This window comes from Rhinopithecus roxellana, chromosome 18 (genome assembly GCF_007565055.1).
Source record: "Rhinopithecus roxellana isolate Shanxi Qingling chromosome 18, ASM756505v1, whole genome shotgun sequence".
Lineage (NCBI taxonomy): Eukaryota > Metazoa > Chordata > Mammalia > Primates > Cercopithecidae > Rhinopithecus > Rhinopithecus roxellana.
This window is the reverse complement of record NC_044566.1, coordinates 40,242,262-40,266,973: the sequence shown is the minus strand read 5'-3', so window position 1 is coordinate 40,266,973 and position 24,712 is coordinate 40,242,262. Positions and strand designations below refer to the sequence as shown.

The 24,712-nt window shown below is 37.6% G+C and overlaps 1 protein-coding gene across 1 annotated transcript in view; it reads right to left on the bottom strand.

Annotated features, from left to right (window-relative positions):
• The window catches only part of LOC115894584 (phosphatidylinositol 3,4,5-trisphosphate 3-phosphatase TPTE2-like), a 68,087-nt gene that overhangs the window by 10,149 nt on the left and 33,226 nt on the right, over positions 1-24,712 (bottom strand). The window contains exons 8-11 of the mRNA XM_030922246.1: positions 21,713-21,794; positions 21,521-21,609; positions 5,259-5,320; positions 3,066-3,146 (exon numbers count right to left, since the gene is read on the bottom strand). Coding sequence (XP_030778106.1) covers positions 3,066-3,146; positions 5,259-5,320; positions 21,521-21,609; positions 21,713-21,744 — 264 coding nt within the window. The 5' untranslated portion in view covers positions 21,745-21,794. The remainder of the gene's footprint in view (positions 1-3,065; positions 3,147-5,258; positions 5,321-21,520; positions 21,610-21,712; positions 21,795-24,712) is intronic.

The following is a 24,712-nucleotide window of genomic DNA, read 5'->3' as shown; positions in this document are numbered from 1 at the left end:
CTGTTCACAAGGGCTGTCCTTGAATCTATCTTCAAGGGGTTGAAGACCTTTGGTACTGAATCAACTGGTTCAGAACTCAAAAGTTGGCCAGGCTGGTGGCTCACACCTGTGATCCCAGCACTTTGGGAGGCCAAGGTGGGCAGACCACTTGAGGTCAGGGGTTCGAGACCAGCCTGGCCAACAGGGTGAAACCCTGTCTCTACCAAAACTACAAAAAGTAGCCATGCGTGGTGGTGGGCACCTGTAATCCCAGCTACTCGGGAGTATGAGGCAGGAGAATTGCTTGAACCCAGGAGTTCGAGGTTGCAATGAGCTGAGATTGCACCACTGCACTTCAGTTGGGGTGACAGACTGAGATTCTGTCTCCAAAAAAAAGGTTCATGGACTCTTCCATACCCATTGAGAACTGTTCATAGAAGTCACAAACTGCCATACTTTCCTTTACAAAGGGCCAGTCATGAGGAAGGCTCATGAAAGTTCTTAACTTAGGAGTAGATGTAGTCAGTAGAATGGCCCACAATGCAGGATCAGAATGTGATGGTATTTGAGAATCACCACCAGACACAGAGGGCACTCTGTCCTGAGGTCTTGCCAACACAGCTCTCAAACATGCAGCTGAGACCCTGTGTTGCCCTGTCAGTGAATCAGAAGAGATTCAGTTGCAGCCTTTGGTGTGCTAGTTCTAGACTAAAGTTTGAGATGCTACGCACGACTACAGAAGAGGTGCGGATGGGGAGCTGTGTGGGGAGAGTTGTTGGGGGAGCTCCATCTAACATCTCCTTGGCTCCTGCCACCAGATTCTCCACCTTCCCCTAAAGGCTGTAACCTGCCAGGGCCCTCAAGCTGCTTTTGCTCCCATGCTTCTTTCTCCTGCAACTTAAAACAACATGGACTGGTAGTAGAAATTAATACAACCAACCCACAGGAGGCACTCACTACAAACAAAGAAAATATTATGAGGAAAGGGTGGAAAGATAGGTAAGCCATGGGCCTTGCCTTTAAAGAGGATACAGAAGTTACCACTTCAAATAGCTAGAGAATAGTGCAAAGTGATGTAGTCCCTAAGAGAAACACAAAGGGCTTTAAGAACTGAAAAAGCAAGAGACTACTTGAGGCTGGGAAGGGAAAATGACTCTAGGAAAGGGGCATGAGCAATGGCACGAGGGAATCAAGTGTCCATGGGCTGGGAAACAGCACACAGTCTAAATGTGTTAGACTGTGGGATGTGTGCATGCACAGAGTGGAAGAAAAGGTTGGTAAAGTCAAACTGTGGATCCTGAGTGCCAGGTTGAAACATTTAGTTTATTGCTATTGGCAGTGGGGACATATTCTGGATTTTGAGCATGGAAATGGCATGATTAGGGCTGCACTTCAGTAAATCCACACATTCCTTTTAGTTTAGGGTCTATGACTGTTCTTTGGTTGGTTTTGTTTTTGGCTTGGGAGTGGGAGAAAAGTATCAGTGGATAAGGCTGAGTTCTTTTGCCCAAACTAAGCAGGGTCAGTAGTTACAGCGTTCTTCTAACAGGGCCAAGAGCACTTACTCAGTTCCCACGACCTAAAGAAAAACTCATTTACAGCCACATCCAAATCCAGTTAAGAATTCCCAACCCACTCTCACTTCGGTTTGAGGGGCAGTCTAGAAAAGGCAATATAAATGAGAAGCTGTGCACAGCATGGGCTTCAGAGTCTGACATCTAGATTTCAGTCCTTGGTTCAAAAGTTAATTTAGTTAATTTCTCTGAACCTCAATTTTCTAATTTACAAGATGAGAATCATAGTAGTGCCTACTCATAGAGTTACCGAGAATATTAAATGAGATAGTGAATGTAAAACTCTTAGAATGGTTCAGCAGAGTCTAGAATGTTGTAAGTGCTATAGGATAAACATTCTGGTTTCTGCAGTAAGCTAATTACAAGTAATAAAAAATGGCGAGAAATCTATGAAGTAAAAGAGACTTAGGAGACACAGCAACCAAATGAAACGTGTGGATGTTGTTTGAATTCTGACTGAAACAAACTAAATTTTCAAAGATTTTAAGACAATTTTGGAAACAAGCAAGGACTAGAAATTTGATATTAAGGATTTTTAAGGTGTAATATTTTAGATATGATAAAAGGTATTATGAGTTTTTTGTTGGTGTTTTAAGAGTACTTAGATGTCATATTAAAATACTTGTGGGATAAAATGATCTGACGACTGAAATTTCCTTCCAAATAATCCACGTTTAGGGAAAGCAAGAGTGGAGAGTGAGGTTGGGGGTGTGAGTAGAGTGGGAAAAGTGTGGATGAAACGTGGCTGATTGCAGGCTGAAGTGATTGTTGCAGTGAAGTGATGACGATACGGAGATATACTGTATGTTTCTCTGGACTTTTGTATATAATTAAAATTTTCCATAACAAAATTATTTTTTAAAAAAGAAATAGAGTAACTGTATGTTTCATATAGGTGTTATGGGTTTTCAGTGAGATATGTAAAAGTGCGGTACTGTCTGGTGTATATAAAAGGGTTTTTGAAAAGTTTATTTCCCCTTTTCTTTCTCTTTTAAAATACACCTCCCCCAACACACACACACACACACACACACGCACACACACACACACACACACACACATGCACACACACGCACACACAGGGGAGTCATCCAAAAACAGTCTTTGTGATGTTCTGCAAGGGTTGAATTGCCCTAGTAAGGATTTGTGGAAGACTCAGATCTTTTTTACATTGAAATCAAAGGCTGGTGATTTTAGATAAACTTCAGGGTCCTGGAGCCTTAGGTATTGGACCTTCCTGCTTTGGGAAAATAATCAACTCCTGAGCTCCATAAACAATAACCAGTAGAGAATAGAAAGCAGGATGCTCCGAGGAAAAGCCACACCCCCAACGTGTGGGTGGCACCTGAAGCATGACCCTCAGCCTCAGGGAGGGACCAAGGCCTGTCGCAGGGCACCCAAATGCTGCTGCCTGATCACCAAAGGAGAAGAGTCTAAAATGAAACCAAATAACAGGTGGCAATCTTAACCCACTCCCCTATAAAAGCTCCCCTTCTTAAAAAGAAAACTTACCTGAGAAGGAGTCTCTACTCCCTGATATTTAGTGCCACTGGTTTTATCTGTTCGCCGTTCTCCAAAATAGTACAAGCTTTCCTACAAAAAAAGGAACCATGGCTCATCTGCACTCTTTCCTTTTCTATATTAGGTACCGTTAGTCTTTTTAAAACCACCTTCTTTCCTAAAGTCAGTGATTTTTTTTTTTTTTTTTTAATGGAGTCTTGCTTTGTCACCCACACTGGAGTGTAGTGGCAGAATCTCACCTCACTGCAACCTCTGCCTCTTGGGTTCAATCCTGCCTCTGAGGCAGGATTATCCTGCCTCAGCCTCCTGAGTAGCTGAGACTACAGGCGTGTACCACCACAAATGGCTAATTTTTTGTATTTTTAGTAGAGATGGGGACTTTGCCATGTTGGCCAGGCTGGTCTCGAACTCCTGACTCAAGAGATCCGCCTGCCTTAGCCTCCCAAAGTGCTGAGATTACAGGCATGAGCCAACGCACCCAGCCGCAGTGGTCTTTTGGCAAAGGCTACCCAAATTACCAAAATTAACAAAGTCACATCAAAGACTTGTCTCATTCAAGGTTTCGTAAAGACATAAAATTTTAGAGCTGGAAAGACCTTAGAAATCATCTGGTCCAACCCTTCTTTCCATCTTACAAATGAGAAGACCGAGACCAAAAGAAAACTACACAATCTGCCATGGAGATGCTGCCGCCAGTTAGAGGCAGCACAGACCTGGAATACAAGTCTCTGGTTCTCAGTCTAGGGCTCTATATCAGTGGCTTTCAAACTTTTCATTTTTTAAGTTGCAATCCACATTAATAAACCTAGGAAATGTACACGCACACACACACACACCAATACTTAAACCTTTTGATATTTTCTATTCTGCTCTATTCCATTTTATTTATTTTTAGTTTTAGTTTTTTTCTTTTTGAGACGGAGTTTCGCTCTTGTTGCCCAGGCTGGAGTGCTATGGCCCGATCTCAGCTCACCATAACCTCTGCCTCCTGGTTTCAAGTGATTCTTCTGCCTCAGCCTCCCGAGTAGCTGGGATTACAGGCATGCGCCACAACGCCCAGCTAATTTTGTATTTTTAGTAGAGACAGGGTTTCTCCATGTTGGCCAGGCCGGTCTCAAACTCCCGACCTCGGGTGATCCATCCACCTTGGCCTCCCAAAATGCTGGGATTACAGGTGTGAGCCACCGCGCCTGGCCAATTCCATTTTATTTTTAAGAGATGTTAGTCACAACCCAGAAACTTTATTTTACAATTCACTGATAAATCATGATCCATAGCTTGAAAAACACCATCCTAGAACATCCATTTTCAAAATCTGTGTGTCTCAAATTAGAAAAACCAAAGGTGGTGGAATTAGAGTGCTGGGCATTGTGCATAACCACCACTTCTTCCCTAGACTGTAGGCCAAACAACTCGAGTGGAGCTGCTGGAAATCGTAGCATCTCACCAAGAAAATGGCAGAAGAAAAAATGACGGAGAACACTGCTTTAGGTGGAAACAGCCCACCTTGTCTTATCAGAAATTTCTAGAGGTCACAGATTCCACATGTGTTGACTAAGCAGAGATAGTTACATGCAGGAGAGGCTTTGAGTTGTGAAATCTTGCTTTTTATCTACCTAAGCGTTGTGAGGATGGTCAAGACCCTTTGGAGGATTTATCTAATTCAGCTTGATACTATTCTCATGAGGAAGGAAGAAGTCATGGTACTGGCAGGAGTAAGAGCAGGGCCAGGTGAGGTGAGGGAACTACTGTGATTACTCAATGTTTTCTGTATCTGTGTAACATGGCTTTACTCCCCTCACCTTAATCCTGCCCCATCAGGTCTTGTCTTTATTTAAAATGTTGATATTGTATACCTCATAATTTTTTGCATTAATTTTTATTTTTTAAATATTGCATTAAAAATCATTTATTTTAATTATTGCCATTTTTAGCATTCTCTTAAATTTTGCATCTCATTGACCTCACTCTACTGCTGGCCCAAAGAGATTCTTAAGCCAGCTACTAACTAATGCATGTTAAACAAGGAAGTATCAAAAACAGACCTTTTAACAACTGCTTCTCCAATTACAATTTCACTGAGCACCATGACTAAAATAATCATCTTAACATCCTACCAGTGATGTTTCAGAACTAGCAAACTCAGTTTTCATAAGACAAAGTCTGTGGTAACATCTTTCATACCTCTGCAGTTAAAAATATTTCAGTGGCAATCAGGCAGGCACAAACCATAGTTCCAGTTCTTCCTAGAAAAGAAAAGAAGTTAGTTCAAGGGACATGCTTGGTGTAAAAATACACTCAGAAATATTCAACGAGTTCATTTTAAGTTGATTTTCTTTCTTTTTTGGGGGGGACAGTGTCTCGCTGTGTCACCCAGGCTGCAGTGCAGTGGCGCGATCTCAGCTCACTGCAATCTCTGTCCCACAGGAGGAAAATAAATTACATTTAACGTAAAAATATTTCTCACTACCTCTCCACGAAAGAACAAGATGAGATTTTTACTAAATCTATTCGAAAGCAATAATTCATGTCTTATATAAATTATTTTGGATAACAGTAAAAAAGAAAAATTCCCAACTCATTTAGTAACACTAATATAGCTGGTTCTAAAACTGCATAAATACAGTAGATGATTACTTTATACCAGTCTCACATATAAATGTAGATACAAAAATATATATATATATTGTTTCAAAGTGAATTCAGCAATGTAGAAGCACCATGTATCAATACCAAGTGCCATTTCTCTTAAGAATGCAAGGATGCTTTTTTTCCAAGATGGCAGATTACAGGCTTTTAGCATGCCTCGGCCATTTGGAAATAGCAAGATAGTATATAAAGATCAACTCTGTAAGCTTTAATTCAATAAAGAAAACGACAACTCCCTGGAATTATGAAGGACACTCCAGATCCTTGGGAGGACAATGCAGGCAAACAGGTCTTGTGACAACACTCGACTGACAAAAGTGAATGAAACCTCAGCATGTGAGAGAGGCAGACAGCATCCCTCTTTCCACTGGGGATCCAAGCAACCCGGACCGAGGAAGAGCACTGTTTCTCCCAAGTCCTGGAGCTAATTTCACGAGAGACTTGGAGACTTTGTGAGGGAAAGACACAAGGAAAAGCTACAGGCATTTTCCCAAACCTGGACTGAGAGCAGGACAACACTGGGGAACCTTCCCCATCTGGCTCCACCCATCCTCCCCCCCCCTCCCCCCCGCAACCCTACCTAACCCCCGTTCCGCTAGGGCTTAAGAGGGAGCTCAGATTAATGTGTTCTCTAGGAATCAGCTAATTGCCTAAGGCAACAGAGAGTTCCTCCCAATAAACAAGAATCAAGTATATAGCAGCACCACCGACCACAGCCAGCTCTTACCCATTGGCGCCATCTACTGGCTTCTAGGTCAAACCACACACCCAATATAAAACCTGCTGATAAAAGTGCATATAGAAGCAACGCTGAAAGACCTACCTAGCATTGCTCTATAGTCACATCACCTAGGAAGGAAGGAAAGAGAAAGAAGAAAATAATAATAATAATAATAATACAGGAAAGAAAAGAAAAAGAAAAAATCCTACCCACATAAAAACTATTACAAAAATTAGAAGTGCTAGCATCTCCAGATGAGAAGAAGCAGTGCAAGAATTCTGGCACCATGAAAAACCTGCATGTAGTGACACCACCAAAGGATCACACTAGCTCTCTGGCAATGCTTTCTACCAAAATGAAAACTCGGAAATGACAATAAAGAATTCAAAGCATGGGTTCCAAGGAAGCTCAATGAGATTCAAGGTTGAAATCACCAAAAGAAACTTCTAAATCAATTCAGCCAATGAAGGAAGAGATAAACATCTCAAAAAGAAATCAGTCAGAACTTCTGGAAATAAAAAAAAACTCAGTTAAGGATTTCAAAATACAATGGAAAGATTTATCAATAGACTGGACCAAGTAGAGGACATAATCTCAGAGCTTGAAGACTGGTCTTTCGAACTAATGCAGTCAGACAAAAATAAAGACAAAATATTTTTAAAAAGTGAAGAAAGTCTTTGAGAAATATGAGACTATGTGAAGTGATCAAACCTACAAATTACTGGCATTCCCTAGAGAGAAGGAGAAAATGAAAACAACCTGGAAAACATATTTGATGCACTCGTTCAAGAAAATTTCCTGAATCTTGCTAGAAAGGTAGACATCTAGATACAGTAAAGCCAGAGAACACCTGCAAGATACTATAAAAAAATAAACATTTCCAAGGCATATACCAGACTGTCCAAGGTCAACATTAAAGAAAAAATCCTAAGGCCAGATCACATAAAAAAGGAATCCAATCAGGGTAACAGCAGACTTCTCAGCAGAAACCTTAAAAATCAGGAGAGACTGGGAAGGTCTATTTTCAGAATTCTTAAAGAAAATAAATTCTAATCAAGAGTTTCTTATCCTGCCAAACTAAGCTTCATGAGTGAAGGACAAATAAAGATTCTTTTTCCAGAGAAGCAAGTGCCATGAGAATTCATTAAAACTAGACCAGTCTTACAAGAGATCCTTAAGGGAGTTCTAAACAGGGAAATGAAAGAATGATACCTGCTGTCATAAAAGCACACTTAAGTACATACCTCACAGACCCTATAAAACAGCAATACTACAGAAAGTATAAAGCAACCAGCTAACAATGTCATGATACGGTCAAAAGCTCACATGTCAATATTAACCTTGAATGTAAATAGTCTAAACACACCACTTAAAAGTCACAGAGTGGAAAGTTGGATAAAAAAACAAAACTCATCCGTCTGCTGTCTTCAAGACACCATCTCACGTGTAACAACACCAACAGGTTCAAAGTAAAGGGTTGGAGAAAGATCTCTCACACAAACAAAACACCAAAAAGAGCAGGGATCACTATTCCCAAAACAGATAAAACAGGCTTTAAACCAGCAATAGTAAAAAAGGACAAAGAAGGGCATTACATAATGATAAGGGGTTCAATTCAACAAGAAGCCATAACTATCCTAAATATATATGCACCCAACATTGGATCACCCAGGTTAATAAAACAGGTACTTCTAGACCTACGAAAAGACTTAGCCACATAATAATAGTCAGGAGACTTCAACACCCCACTGACAGCATTAGACAGATCATTCAGACAGAACACTAACAGAAAAATTATGGATGTAAATTCAACACTTGACCAACTGGACGTAATAGGCACCTAAAGAACACTCCACCCATCAACTACAGAATATACATTCTTCTCATTTGTACACTGAACGTATTCCAAGATCAACCACATGTTCCACCATGAGGCATGCCTCAATAAATTAGAAAAAAAAAGTTGAAATCATACCAACCATTTTTTTTGGACCACAGTTGAATAAAAATAGAAATCAGTACCAAGACGATCTCTGAAAACCAAACAATTTCATGGAAATGAAACAACTCGCTCCTGAATGACTTTTGGGCAAATGATAAAATTAAAGTAGAAATAAAAAAATTATTTGAAATAAATGAAAACAGAAACACAACATACCAAAATCTCTGGGATGCAGCAAAAGCCGTATTAATAGGAAAGTTTATGGTGCTAAATGTGCACCTCAAAAAGCTAGTAAAATCTCAAATTAATAATGTAACATCACAGCTAGAGAAATCAGAAAAACAAGAGCCCCAAACCTAGCAGAAGAAAAACAATAACTAAAATCAGAGCAAAACTAAACAAAATTCAGACCCCAAAATTAAAACAAAGATTCAAAGAAACCAAGTCATTTCTTTGAAAAGATAAACAAAATTGATAGATTGCTAGCTAGATTAACAAAGAAAAAGAAAGAAGATCTGGATAAGCACAATCAGAAATAACAAAGATGACATTACAACCAATCCCACAGAGATACAAAAGGTCCTCAGAGACTATTATGAACAGCTCTATGCACACACACTAGATAATCTGGAGGAAATGAATAAATTCCTGGCAACATAGAACTTCCCAAAATTGAATCAGAAAGAAATTGAAACCCTGACCAGACCAGTAACAAGCTCCAAAATTGAATCCATAAGTTAAAACCCGCCAACCAAAAGAGTCCGAGATCAGATGTATTCACAGATGAATTATATCAAATATACAGAGAAGAGCTGGTATCAGCTCCACTGTAACTATTCCAAAAAGTCCAGGAGGGATTCTTCCCTAATTCATTCTATGAAGCCAGCATCACCCTGAAACCAAAACCTGGCAAACACACAATTAAAAAAAAAAAGAAAACTAAAGGCTAATCTCAATGATGAAGATAGGCACAAAAATCGTTAACAAAATACCAGCAAACTGAATCCAAGAGCACATCAAAAAGTTAATTCACCATGATCAAGTACGCTTCATTCCAAGGATGCGAGGTTCAGCATATGCAGATCAATAAATGTGAATCACCGGCCGGGCGCGGTGGCTCAAGCCTGTAATCCCAGCACTTTGGGAGGCCGAGACGGGCGGATCACGAGGTCAGGAGATCGAGACCATCCTGGCTAACACGGTGAAACCCCGTCTCTACTAAAAAATACAAAAAACTAGCCGGGCGAGGTGGCGGGCGCCTGTAGTCCCAGCTACTTGGGAGGCTGAGGCAGGAGAATGGCGTAAACCCGGGAGGCGGAGCTTGCAGTGAGCTGAGATCCGGCCACTGCACTCCAGCCCGGGCGACAGAGCGAGACTCCGTCTCAAAAAAAAACAAAAACAAAAACAAAAAAATAAATGAAATAAATAAATAAATGTGAATCACCACACAGAAACCACATGATCATCTCAATAGATGCAAAAAAAAACCTTTTGATAAAATTCAACATCCTTCTTGACAAAAAACACTCAAGAAACTAGGCATTAAAGGAATACACTTCAAAACAGAGCCTTCTATTATGAACCCACAGCCAACATTATAACAGGCAAAAGCTGGACGCTTCCCCTTGTGAAGTGGGACAAGACAAGGATGCCTAATTCTCACCACTCCTATTTAACATAGTAGTAAAAGTCTTTGTCATAGCAATCAGGCAAAAGAAAGAAAAAAATGGCATCCAAATAGGAAAATAAGAAGTCAAACTATCTCTCTTCATCAACAATATGATTCTATATCTACAAAATCCAAAAGACTCTACCAAAAGGCACTTGGAACTGATACATTACTTCAGTAAAGTTTTAGGATACAAAATCAATGTACAAAAATCAGTAGCATTTCTATACACCAATAATGTCCAAGCTGACAGCCAAATCAAGAACATAATCCCCTTTATAGTAGCCACACAAAAAATCAAATACCTAGAAATACAGCCAACCGAGGAGGTGAATGATCTCTACAAGGAGAACTACAAAACACTGCTGAAAGAAATCATAGATGACACAAACAAATGGAAAAACATTCTATGCTAATGAACTGGAAGAACCAATATCATTAAAATGGCCACGCTACCAAAAGCGATCTACAGAATCTACATTTTTCCAATCAAGCTACTAACATCATTTTTCACAGAACTAGAAAAAAACTAATTCATATGGAACCAAAAAAGAGCCTGAATAGCCAAAGCAATCCTAAGCAAAAAGAACAAAGCCAGAAGCATCACAGTATCCAACTTCAAACTATACCATAAGGCTACAGAAACCAAAAGAGCATGGTACTGATAGAAAAAAAAAATAGATCAAAGGAAGACAATAAAGAACTCAGAAATAAAGCCAAGCACAGAAAGCCATCTGATATTTGACAAAGTCAACAAAAATAAGCAATAGGGAAATGACTTCCTGTTCAATAAATGGTGCTAGGATAGTGGGCTAGCAATATGCAAAAGAAAGATACAGCCTATACCTTTCACCATATACAAAAATTAACTAAAGACAGAAAGAACTCAGACTATAAGAATACTAGGAGAAAACCTAGAAAACAACATTCAGGACATTGACCTTGGGGAAGAACTTATGACGAACTTTTCAAAAGCAATTGCCACAAAAACTGACAAGTGGGACCTAATTAAACTATAGAGCTTCTGCACAGCAAAGAACCTATCAACACAGTAAACAGACAACCTATAGAATGGGTGAAAATATTTGCAAACTATGCATCTGACAAAGGTTTAATATTCAGAATCTATAAGAAACTCAACAATTAAGCAAAAAAAAAAAAACCCATTAAAAATGGGCAAAAGATATAAACACACACTTCTTAAAAGAAGACATACTAGTGGCCAAGAAACATGAAAAATGCTCCACATCACTAATCATCCGAAAAATGCAAATCAAAACCACAATATGATTACACCTCATACCAGTCGGAATGGCTATTATTAAATAGTCAAAAAGCAACAGATGCTGGCAAGGCTGCAGAGTAAAGGGAACACATATACACTGTTAATGGGAACGTAAATTAGTTCAGCTACTATAGAAAGCAGTTTGGAGATTTCTCAAAAACGTAGAAATACCATTTGACATTGCAATCCCATTACTGGGATCCAAAGGAAAATAAGTTGTTCTAACAAAAAGACACATGCCTGGCTTGCTCTTCTCAGCACTACTGACAACAGGAAAGACACAGAATCAACCTAGGTGCCCATCAGTGGTGGACTGGATAAAGAATATGTGGTACATATATACCATGGAATACCACACATTCATAAAAAAATAAAATCATGTTCTTTGCAGCATCATGAATGCAGCTGGAAGTCATTATCCTAAGCAAATTAATGCAGGAACAGAAAACCAAATACCATATGTTCTCACTTATAATTGTAAGCAAAACAGTGGATGCTCATGGACATCAAGGTGGCAATAATGGATATTGGGGAGTTCTAGAGGGGGGCACAGCAGAAGGTGACACAGGTTGAAAAACTAACTATTGGGTCCTGTGCTCAGTACCTGGGTGATGGGATCAATCATACCCCAAACCTCAGTATCACACAATATACCCAGGTAATAAACCTGCACATGTACTTCCAAATCTAAAATAAAAGTTGAAATTATACCAAAAACTAAGCTCAGAAAGAAAAAATATCTTTGCCCATTAAAAAACAAATAATAAAAATACAAGAATCATCCTACATCAGAAATCTATATTAATGTAATGTATCATATTCACAGATGAAAGTAGACATACCTCGCAATTACGTCAATTAATGCAGAGAAAGCATTCACTACAATTCAGCCTACAACTGTGACTTTAAAAATTAATAAAAACTAGGACACTTCTTTAACTCAACAAAGGGAATCTACCAAAATACCTACCAGGAACATCATATTAATGATGTAATACTGATAGCATTTTCTTCAAAGACTGAAATTAAACAAAAATGCCCTCTGTTCACTGCTTCCATTTAACAGTGTACTGCAGAGCCTAGCCAGTGCAGTAAGTCAGTGTAGTAAGTAAATCTATAGAATAACTTGTTAATCTAACGAGAGAGTTTAGGAAGATTTCTAGATGCAGGCTCAACATAAACAAAAATTAATAGCTAAATCAAGGATTCAGGTTGAAATCTTTACAGTAATTACTTAAAAAAAAGAAAAGGAGTATATAACTTCCAAGGTAATGGTAGAGAGTGAGAAGGAAAGAATTATTAAAATTCAATCAAAGCAAAACACAAAGTCAGTAAGAATATAGAAGAGTTAAATAAATTAACAAATGGATGTACATAGAACCATTGTTCTCAACAATGCATAATACGTGTTCTTTTCAAATGTACAGAAAACATTTAACAATATCGACCAAATTCTGGGCCATAAACCAAGTCTACACAAATTTCAAAGAAAAAAAAAACATAGTATGTTCTGTGTCCACAACACAATACAACCAGAAATAAAAAACTTTTTTTTTTTTTTTCAGATGGTGTTTCGCTCTTGTTGCTCAGGCTGGAGTGCAATGACGTGATCTCGGCTCACTGAAACCTCTGCCTCCTGGGTTCAAGTGATTCTCCTGCTTCAGCCTTCCGAGTAGCGGTGATTACAGGCATGTGCCACCACACCCAGCTAATTTTTGTATTTTTAGTAGAGACGAGGTTTCTCCATGTTGGTCATGCTGGTCTCGAACTCCGGACCTCAGGTGAACCACCTCCTCGGCCTCCCAAATTGCTGGGATTACAGATGTGAGCCACTGCGCCTGGCCTCAGAAATAAAAAACTTAAAGATAAATACAAAAGTCTCCTATGTTTGGAAATAAGGAAGTATGCTTCTACATAACTCATGGGTCAAAACAAAACAAAACAAAACACCAAGCACGGTGAAAATTGGAAAATAATTTGAACCCAGTAAAATGAAAATATTACATACGAAAATTTGTGGGATGAAGCTAAAGCAATTCTTAGAAGAAAATGTGTAGCCGTAAATGCTAAATAGAAAACAGAGGCCGGGCGCGGTGGCTCAAGCCTGTAATCCCAGCACTTTGGGAGGCCGAGACGGGCGGATCACAAGGTCAGGAGATCGAGACCATCCTGGCTAACCCGGTGAAACCCCGTCTCTACTAAAAAATAAAAATAAAAAAATTAGCCAGGCGAGGTGGCGGGCGCCTGTAGTCCCAGCTACTCCGGAGGCTGAGGCAGGAGAATGGCGTAAACCCGGGAGGCAGAGCTTGCAGTGAGCTGAGATCCGGCCACTGCACTCCAGCCTGGGCGACAGAGCGAGACTCCGTCTCAAAAAAAAAAAGAAAAAAAAAGAAAAAAAAAGAAAACAGAGTGGTCGACACTCTAAGAATTATTCATCTTAAGAAGTCAGGAAAAGAACAAATTAACCCAAGGAATACAGAAGAAAATACTAATATAATACTAATTGATGAAATAAAAAATAAATAATAGAGACCATCAGTAAGGCCAAAAATCTGTTACTTTTAAAAGACTAGTAAAATTGATAATTCCCTGGTGAGACTAATCAAAAGAAAAAAAGGGAGAAGGCACCAAGAAAGTAATGCAAGGAATAAAAAGGGAATGCCTCTGTAGACATTAAAATGGTAAAATGATATTGTGAATAATTTGATGCCAAGACATTCGCAAATGTAGATTAAATGGACAAATGCTGGGAAAACTATAACCTACGAAAACGGGCTAAGGAAATAAAATTATAAAAAATTCTATAGGCCAGGCGGTGGCTTACGCCTATAATCCCAGCATTTTGGGAGGCCGAGGCGGGTGGATCACGAGGTCAGCAGATCGAGACTATCCTGGCTAACACGGTGAAACCCCGTCTCTACTAAAAATACAAAAAATTAGCCGGGCGTGCTGGCGGGCACCTGTAGTCCCAGCTACTTGGGAGGCTGAGGCAGGAGAATGGCATGATCCCGGGAGGCGGAGCTTGCAGTGAGCTGAGATCGCGCCACTGCACTTCAGCCTAGGTGACTGCGCGAGACTCCGTCTCAAAAAAAAAAAAAAAAAAAAAATTCTATATATGAAACTGAGCCATAATTTAAAAACTTCTCCCCAGAGAAAACTCTAGACCAATGTAGCTTCACTGGTGAATTTCACTGTACACTTAAGAAGAAAAAAAATTAGCATGCATAAATTCATCGAGGGAATAAAAACTGAGAAAATGAAATCTAACTCATTTCATGAAGCCAAGATTTGAAAAAACTATGAGAAAGGAAAATTATAACCAATCACACTGATGACATGAATTTGAAAATTCTAAACAAAATATTAACAAATAGAATCCAGGAATTTAATAATAAAATATTTTAATAATTAATAAAATAGTATAGCAAAACTCAATTATATTTATTCCAGAAATATGTTGGTTTACCACTTAATCAATCATGTAATTAACCACATTTATTTATAAGATAAATGGGAAAAATTATCATCTCAAAGATTCAGAAAAATCTGGAAAAATTCAACATCCACTCTTGATAAAAAAAAAAAAAAACTCTCAGCAAACTAAAGACATTGTTTTTTCTTTTCTTTTTCTTTTTCTTTTTTTTTTTTTTTTTTTTTTTTTTTTTTTTTTTTTTTTTTTTTTTGAGCAAATGTCTCACTCTGTCACCTAGGCTGGAGCGCAGTGGTGTGATCTTGGCTGACTGCAACCTCTGCCTCTTGAGTTCAAGCTGGTATTACAGGCATGCACCACCACACCTGGTTGTTTTTATTTTTTCGTAGAGATGGGGTTAGAGACGGGGTTTCATCCTGTTGCCCAGGCTGGTCGGAAGTGATCGGGCCTACTGGGCCTCCCAAAGTGCTGGGATTACAGGCATAAGCCATGGCACCTGGCTGAGGAATTTCTTTTTCTTTTTTTTTTTTTGAGATGGAGTCTCACTCTGTCGCCTAGGCTGGAGTGCAGTGGCGCGATCTAGGCTCACTGCAAGCTCCGTCTCCCGGGTTCACACCATTCTCCTGCCTCAGCCTCCCGAGTAGCTGGGACCACAGGCACCCACCACCATGCCCGGCTAATTTTTTGTATTTTCAGTAGAGACGGGGTTTCACTGTGTTAGCCAGGATGGTCTCGATCTCCTGACCTCATGATCCGCCTGCCTCAGCCTCCCAAAGTGCTGGGATTACAGGCGTGAGCCACCGCACCTGGCCTGAGGAATTTCTTAATCTGATAAATGGCAGCTCACACACACACACACACATACGCTCCTAAAGCAATTGGAGAGACACTGAAAGCTTTTCCTTTGAGAATTTGATGGCTGCTATTGCCACTTCTAATTCTACACTGTACTGAAGGTTCTAGCCAGTGCTAGGCGAAAAACATGACTGAAAAGGAAAAAATACAATTTATTATTTTCACATGATATAATCATGTACTATAACATCCAAAAGAATCTATAGATAATTTAGTAGAACTAATAAGTGAGTTTAGGCTGGGTACAGTGGCTCAAGCCTGTAATCCTAGCATTTTGGGAGGCGGGGGCTAAGGCCGGCAGATCACTTGAGCCCAGGAGTTTGAGATCAACCTCGGCAACATGGCAAAACCCCGTCTCTACAAAAAAATCAAAAAATTAGCTGGGCATGGTGGCACCTGCCTGCAGTCCTAGCTACTTGGGAGGCTGATGTGGGAGGATTCCCTGAGTCCAGGGAGGTTGAAGCTACAGTGAGCCATGATCACGTCACTGCACTCCAGCCTGGGTGACAAAATGAGACCCTATCTCAAAAAAATAAAAAGTGAGTTTAGTCAAGTGGTGAATTACAAGATTGATAAATAAAATGAACTGCATTTAAATCAACATTTAGAAAATAAACATTTTAAATGGATATCATTTCAATAACCACAACATATCAAATATGTAGGAATAAATCTCATCAAAAATATGCAAGCTTTCTACACAGAAAATAAGAAAACATTGTAAAGAGAAATGGAAGGAGACCTAACTGAATGAGAGAATATCTTTTTTCATGGGTTGGATGAGTCAATATTGTAAAGATTCAATTCTCCCCAATCTATAGATTCAACGCAATTCCAAAAATATTTCTATCAGGTGTGTGTATTTAACTAGTTGATTCCCAAATTTATATGGAAATGTAGACGGCCTAAAATACACAAATAATTTTGAAGAAAAAGAAAAGATGATTGTACTCACTTGACTGGAAATAAGGACTTATGAGAAAGCTACAGTAAGATGGTTGTGCTACTGGCACACAGATGAAAAATCAGTGAACAGGATAGAAAGGTCAGAAACAGACTCATATTCTGCAGGGTATTAAAGTAATGAAAATCTTCTCAACCAGTGTGCTGGAATAACTGGATAGCCATATATGGAAAAAGATGAAACCTAACCCCTTCCTCACATCATACTTACAAATCAATTTTAAAAGGAATGAACCTTCTAGAAGAAAATATAGTAGTAGAATGTCTTTAAACGCAAGGAAAATTTTCTTAATCAGGACACAAAAACACAAACTTGATAAAAGGAAAGCATAATACCTATGATGGTAATACAGCTAAGAACTAAAGGCAAATCACAGAGTAGAAAAGGTTTCTTGAAATACATATATGACCAATAACAGAATGGAAATCAGAATACATAAAAAACTGCAAATCAAGAGAAAAAAGACAAATAATCCAGGAGAAAAATGGGTAAGAAAATTTAATAGTTACTTTACAAAAAAGGATATCCAAATACTTAATAATCTTAAGAAAACTTCCTCAATCTTATTAGTAATTACAGAAATGCAAATGAACACCACCATAATATGCCATCACACAAACACCCAACGGCTAAAAATAAAAATACTCAGAATTGCAAGTATTGGGGAAGATATGAAACGCTTCGAGTGTACCATACCAGTGGAGTGAAAATTGGTACAACTGTTTTAGAAATAGGTGACATTATCAAATAAATTTCAAGAGTAATTACCCTAAGACAGAACCATTTCAGTCTGAGGTATATACTCAACAAAAATATGGTCACATATGCAACAAGAAATGTGTATTTTTAAAAGCAGCATCATTGGGCCAGGCGCCGTGGCTTACCCCTGTAATACCCCCGTAAGCTCTTTGGGAGGCCGTGGTAGGCAGATCACTTGAGGTCAGGAGTTCGAGACCAGCCTGGCCAACATGGTGAAAGCCTGTCTCCACTAAAAATACAAAGCAGCCAGGCATGGTGGCAGGTGCCTGTAATCCCAGCTTCTCCAGAGGCTGAGGGACAAGAATCGCTTGAACCTGGGAGGCTGAGGTTGCAGTGCACCGAGTTCGTACCACTGCACTCCACACCCTGAGTGACAGAGTGAGACTCTGTCCAAAAAAAAAAAAAAAAAAAGCAGCATTATTTATCATAGCAAAAATTGGAAACAAGCCAAATGTAAAAGGAAAAAAAAAGAGATTCCATTTGCAGTCACAATTTGTGTAGGAATGAATTTTTGAAAATATATGCAAAGACATAATGAAGAAAATATAAAATATTATTAAAGAATGAAGAAGATTAATCACACGTATAACTTAATATCACAAAGTTGTCAGTTCTCTCAAGTTAATCTATAAATTCAGTGTAGTTCCAATGAAAATCCTAAACATGTTTTATAGTGGAACTTGACAAAATTATTTTAAAATTTAATGTATGAATAACGTTCCAAGAAGAGCAAGACAATTCTGCCTTTATCAAACTACAATATAAAGCTACAATAATTACAAAAGTGTGATATAGAGAACTTAGAAACAATTTTGAATATTTGTAGAAACTTGGTATATGATTGAGAGGAATTACAAATAAATGGAGAACAAAATAGCATGCCATTGATGATGTTAGGACCATTGGCTACCCATATGGAAAAAAAAAAACTTCCCCCAAATTTTAATTAGATTAAAGACCCAAATATTAAAAATGCACCTTGAAGATTTTTGAAGAAATGTAGAATATCTTTACTACCTCAGTATAGGGGTGAATTTCCTAAACATGACAGAAAAGCATGAAATACATACACACACATAGACTAACACATTTTACTACATTTAACATTACAGACTTCTTTCCAGCACAATGGCTCACACCTGTAATCCCAGCACTTCGGGAAGCTGAGGCGGGTGGAACATTTGAGTCCAGGAGTTCAAGACCAGTCTGGGCAATATAGGGAGACCCTGTCTATACAAAAAATACAAAAATTACCCAGGCGTGGTGGCGCATGCCTGTAATCCCACCTACTCAGAGGAGTTGAGGCGGGAGGATCACTTGAGTACAGGGAGGTTGAGGCTGCAATGAGCCGAGATTGAGCCGTTCTACTCCAGTCTGGGTGACAGAACGAGACCGTGTCTCAAAACAAAACAAAAATTTACAAACTTTTATACAACAAAATAAATCACAATCAAATTTTAAAAAAACACAGTGGGAGAATATACTTGCAATACTAAGAGAAATTGACATTCAGATTCTTTAAAGAACTCCTATAAATCAATAATAAAATATTTCTACTATCATGATACTACTGGTAACCTGCAGGCAGCAACCAATCAGAAGACAGCAAGACTAATATGAATGAACGTTTTTTAAAAAAGGCTTCTCTGGTGCATACCAGCTGGATATTCTCCAAACAACCCCCAAAAAATCAACAAAATATTAAGTGAACACTTATATTATGCAAACCCCTTCTCAGCAAAAGCTTTTAGAAAAAAGTCAAATCTGAAATCCTTGAAGCAAGGAATTAGCATTAGTTAGTAGAAAACTGATGCTACTGCTTGAATAATAACGTTTTAGTTTGGGCAATATGAAATGGCCATTTTTAAACCAAAAGATGGTTAAAAAAACGGCAACTTCAAGTGATTCAACCTCTATCTTCTTAATTTAACTATGGTATTGTAAATTGCCAGTTTATACCGAATAGTCAAACCTGTATTAACTAATGGGCTTGAAACTAGTTCTCAATAAGACTAAAACTTCATTTCACTGAATTATATAAGTCAGTTTACAGTGTTATGTTTTCCTGGAATTTGATATAAAAATGGTTTTACGGCCCTCTAAGAATGTAATTCTTCATGTTTGTCAAAAATTGTGAAATATCCTTACATGATTATTCAAAGCCTAAACCTGAATGAAAGAAAATCTAACTGAACTTAACTTGTTTGGTTTTACAAGTGGCTTTTCCCCCCATTTTAACCCCACCAATATAAACTTCTTTGTATCATTACACTAGAAAAAGTCCAGTATAATTTTTGAAATAGCATTTCTGTGTTGGTTCCCTTAATCTAAAAGATTCTCACCAAGTTTCAGAACAACCCTAAATAAAAACAGATATATAGACCAATGGAACAGAATAGAAAGCCCAGAGTAAATCCACCCATTTTTCAGCTGATCTTCGACAAAGGTGCCAAGAATCCACGATGAGGAAAGGGCAGTCTCTTCAACAAACAATACTGGGGAAACTGGATATCCACTTGCTGAAGAATGAAATTGCACCTTATCTCACCCAGTATACAAAAATCAACTCAAAGTAAAGACTTAACTGTGAAACTTGAAATTGGAAAACTACTAGAAGAAAACACAGGGGAAAAGCTTCTTGACATAGGTCTGGGCCCAAATTTTTTGGATATGACTGAAAAGCATAGGCAAAAAAAGAAAAAATAGACAAATGACATTGTATCAAACTAAAAAGCTTTTGCACAGCAAAAGAAACAATTATAAAGAGACAACCTACAGAATGGGAGAAAATACCTGCAAAGCATATATTCGAGAACAGGGTAATATTTTTTTTTTTAAAAAAAGGAACTCAAACAACACAATAGCAAGAGAACAAGTTACTTGCCTAAAAAATGGGCAAAGAACCTGAAAAGATATTTCTCAAAAGAAGACATATGAATGGCCTGGAGGTATATGAAAAAATGCTCAACATCATTAATCATCAGGAAAGGCAAATTAAAACCACAAAGAGATATCTTCATACCTGTTAGGATGGTGATTAACAAAAAGACAAAAGAAGAGTTGGTGAGGATGGAGAGAAAAGAGAACCCTCTTGTACACTGTTGGTGTGAGTGTAAATTAGTAGTTATTATGGAAAATAGCATGGGGATTCCTCAGAAAACTAAAAATAGAACTACCATATGATTTGGAGATTCCATTTCTGGGTATATATCCAAAGGAAATGAAATCTGCACTCCCATGTTCACTGCAGCCTTATTCATAATAGCCAAGCTATGGAGTCAATCTAAATGTCTGGATGAACGGATAAAGAATATCTGCTATATATAAATAAGAACATACTATTCAACCTTAGAGGATATCCTATCACTTGAGATAATAAGGATGAAAAAACTGGAGACCGTTATGTTAAGCGAAAGGAGCCAGGCATAGAAAGACAAATATTGGATGTCTAACTTATTTGTGGACTCTAAAAAAGTCAAATTCGTAGAAGCAGAGAGTAGAATGGTGGTTACCAGGGGCTGAGGAGAACAAAAAGGAGGGATTGTGGAGATGTCAGTTAAAGGACCCAAAATTTCAGTTAGACAGGAAGAACAAGTTCAGGAAATTTATTGTACAACATGGTGACCATAGTTAATAATAATATAGACTTGAAAATTACTGAGAGAATGCAATTTAAATGTTCTCACCACAAAAAAGTAAGAAGTATGTGGAGTATTGCATATGTTAATTAGGTTGATTTAGCCATTTTACAATGTTTACATATATCAAAACATCGTGTTGTATGCCATAAATATACTTTTTATTTGTTAATTTAAAAATAAAAATAGCAGCCTTAAATAAAAGTATTCTGACACTCCAAAATTAAAGACTTTGTATTTTCAGAGATATAAACTAGCAAACAAAAAATAAAGATATCCAAACAGTAGAAAAACAAGGGAAAATATGCTCAACCCTCCTTAGTTCTTTTTTCCTTCCCTTCCTTATCCTCTCCCTATCTCCTACTCTTGCTCCTCTCCTCTTTCCTTTCTCCTTCCCTTCTTTCAGTCTTAGAGCTAATATTTTTAAATGCTAACAATTACTAATACTTAATAGCAACACATATCTTGTTCTTGTGCTTTACATGTATTTACATGTCTTTAGAACGGGAAGAATAAAAAGGAAAACGTTATTACCTTTGCCTCCTTTACAGTGAATCACTATGATGTTTTCAGGATCTTGAGCCAGCCACTCCTTTGCTTCCTTGGAGAATGCTACCATCTCCCTGATTTCAAGTTTAGGATTTTTAGTTGAATTAAAATATTTTCAAAAAATCAAGCCCAATATATTTAGCCCCCTTCTGATAGTCAACATAGCATAAAACTTACCATAGAGTGGGGACATTATGATCATCAATCATGATTCTACTGACCCTATTATGGAAGTGCTTAGGATCATAAGCTCTTTCACCTAAAATAAATAACATGTATGTCATATCTCTCTGTATAATAACACAGTAAATGAAGTTATGAATCATATAAAATATCTTATTAGAAATTCCGTATCCATTTCAAAAGGAGCTTTCCAACTTGCTCCTGCTGCTCTAAATAAAATAAACTTAAGGGTCTCAAAAACAGAAGGATAGTAGTGGATTATCCATCTCACGTCACCTAAACTCAACTTATTTTGGTTTAATAGGCGTAATTTTTAACTTTCTAGCAGACTATTCATTATATTATTGCAGGGTAGTTAGAAACCATGCAAGAGGCAAATGTAGCTGGCCAAAATGATTGCCCCCTGTCTATTGAGTATACAGGTAGAGAAAAAAATTAAGACAGAGTGGTAAGCTGGGTTGAGACCTATTTTCTAAAGAGTTTTTTTTGCTTTTTTCCCATCTGCGGCCCTGCTCTCATCATAACCCACTGCTAATGGGTCAGGGGACTCATTTGTTAAATTGTCTATGTCCTCGTAACACAATCTGGCAGGAAAAACAGACAGATTTTCCTAAACCTAGTATTGCCAGAACAGATCTTCCCTAAAATGGTTTGCCTCCACTCCAGCCTCATTAGTCCTGCCAGAGCTGCCTCCTTCATAAGGGTACTCTGTGCTCCTGGGCTAACTTCTTCTACCAAATGGGGCCAGTCCAAGATGGGGATTTTTAAATGCCTTCTGCACCAGCACCAAATACTTATGATTAAATGCAATGTAAAAAACAAAATCATCTTCTTACATTCAGTAATCTGTTTTCTATCTACAGTAGAAATATACAGAGTAAGGTACATACTGCATAGATTGTAGACTCGATAGTGGTTTGGATGTTTCTTGTCTAGAAACTGTACAACTTCCTAAAACAGAGAAACACATATTTTACATATTTGCATGGCACCAACATAAGCCATTTCCTAGGAGGAACCTAAAATGGTTATTACTTTCTATTACTCTGTCTCTCACTAGCATCCTCTAGGGGAGACTCAGGGAATACAAGGCTATGCCAATTTCAAGTTCTAATCCACTGTGGTTTTTCAAAGAGTCCACAAATATGTGTTTGACTACTCAGATTAGCCTCTATTGTAAATACACACGATTTAAAGCTATCAGAAAAGTACATTAGATGGTTAACGAACTTTAAGTAAATTTGTTCCAAACCATTAATTCACAGTTAATGTGATTCTTATTTAAATCTAATTCATATTGGTTCTTATTTAAATTTAATTCTGAATAGGTATGTCTTTTAGATCGTGATTTGAGTATTACATTCTACCTAAGCACTATGTAAGCAAATAAATGCAAAAAGTATTACAGTACGATTGTGTGTGTATGCATGATAGAAAAGGACAAACATATTATATCAATTTATAAATAACTGGTGACTATATGGAGACTTTTTTGGCTCATCTGTTCTCTTAGTTTTTTAATGAAGATATATATGTACCGGTAAGTGTGTGTGTGTGTGTGTGTGTGTATGTATAACCTTTCCAATGAAAAACAAATAGTAGTTATTATTTGAAATATAGTTAATATAACTATATGAATCCAATAATATTTTCAGGAAATATATCTTTCTGAAACATACACACATACACACACACATATGTATATATCTCTGTGTAACAACAAAAATGACACAAAATTTCAAAAACTGATTAGTATTTGAACAAAGTTTACTGGCTTAATATTGAGGAAATATTGAGCCTCAGAACAATGTTTACTGGCTTAATATTGAGGAAAAATAAAATTAAGGCATCGAAGTCATCCATGTATTAAATTGGTTATCTATGTTAGGAGGAAATAGTAAGTCAAAAGATGAACACCCTGAATCTGCATAGTGGCAGAGGGGAAGGATAAAACATTTCACATACTTCAGAATTCATGAATTTTCTTACATAAAATCCATATAGGTTTAGAAATTACATATTAAAAACTACAACTATCTATGAGAAACTTAAGTGAATTTTAATCAATTCTTTGGATGAGGAAGAACTAAAAGTGTTGAATCAATGGAAGATCAATAGCCTTGGGTTTGACTTCATAAAATTCTGAAATTTCTGTTTAAAAATGCTATAATGAACAATAGGGGAAAATATTTTTTTCAGAAAAATGGACTGTTGGGGACTATATCTAGAATAATAAATTAATAATTCATTAACAACAACTTAAATATTACTCCCTCACCTTATAGATAAATGGGCCAAGGACATAAACAATCCATAAAAGAGAAAATCAAACTGATTAACAACCTACATAAATATTCAGTGTCGCCAATAACGAAGTCAAAACAACAGTGACACGACCTTTGCACCCATGAAATTAGCCCTTTCTCTTTTAATGAGAAAATCCAATGCTGGCAAAATAAGACATGACATTTAAAACTTTGATTTATTGTTGATACAATAATACAATTGCTCTTGGATTTGGCAATATATATTAAGAACCCTAAAAATACTCATTCTCTTTAACTAGGTAAGTTCAGGATTTGGCAATATACATTAAGAACCCTAAAAATACTCATTCTCTTTAACTAGGTAAGTTCACTCCTAACAATCTGTAAAGAAAAAGCCTTATGCTCAAAGATATTTGTTGCTGTATTATTGATAATAGTGACACTTAAATGTCCAACATTAGAGGTAAATCATAGCACTAATGAAATATCATGCAACCATTAGAATACTGTCCTATTCTTCATTCTCTCAACCAGTAAATATCTCAGTGCAGTAATTTATGTGCAGTCTTCTTTAGTATACATATATAGAAAAACAGCTGGCTGGGTGTGGTGGCTCATACCTGTAATCCCAGCACTTTGGGAGGCTGAGGTTGGTGGATCATGAGGTCAGGAGTTCAAGACCAGTCTGGCCAAGATGGTGAAACCCAGTCTCTACTAAAAATACAAA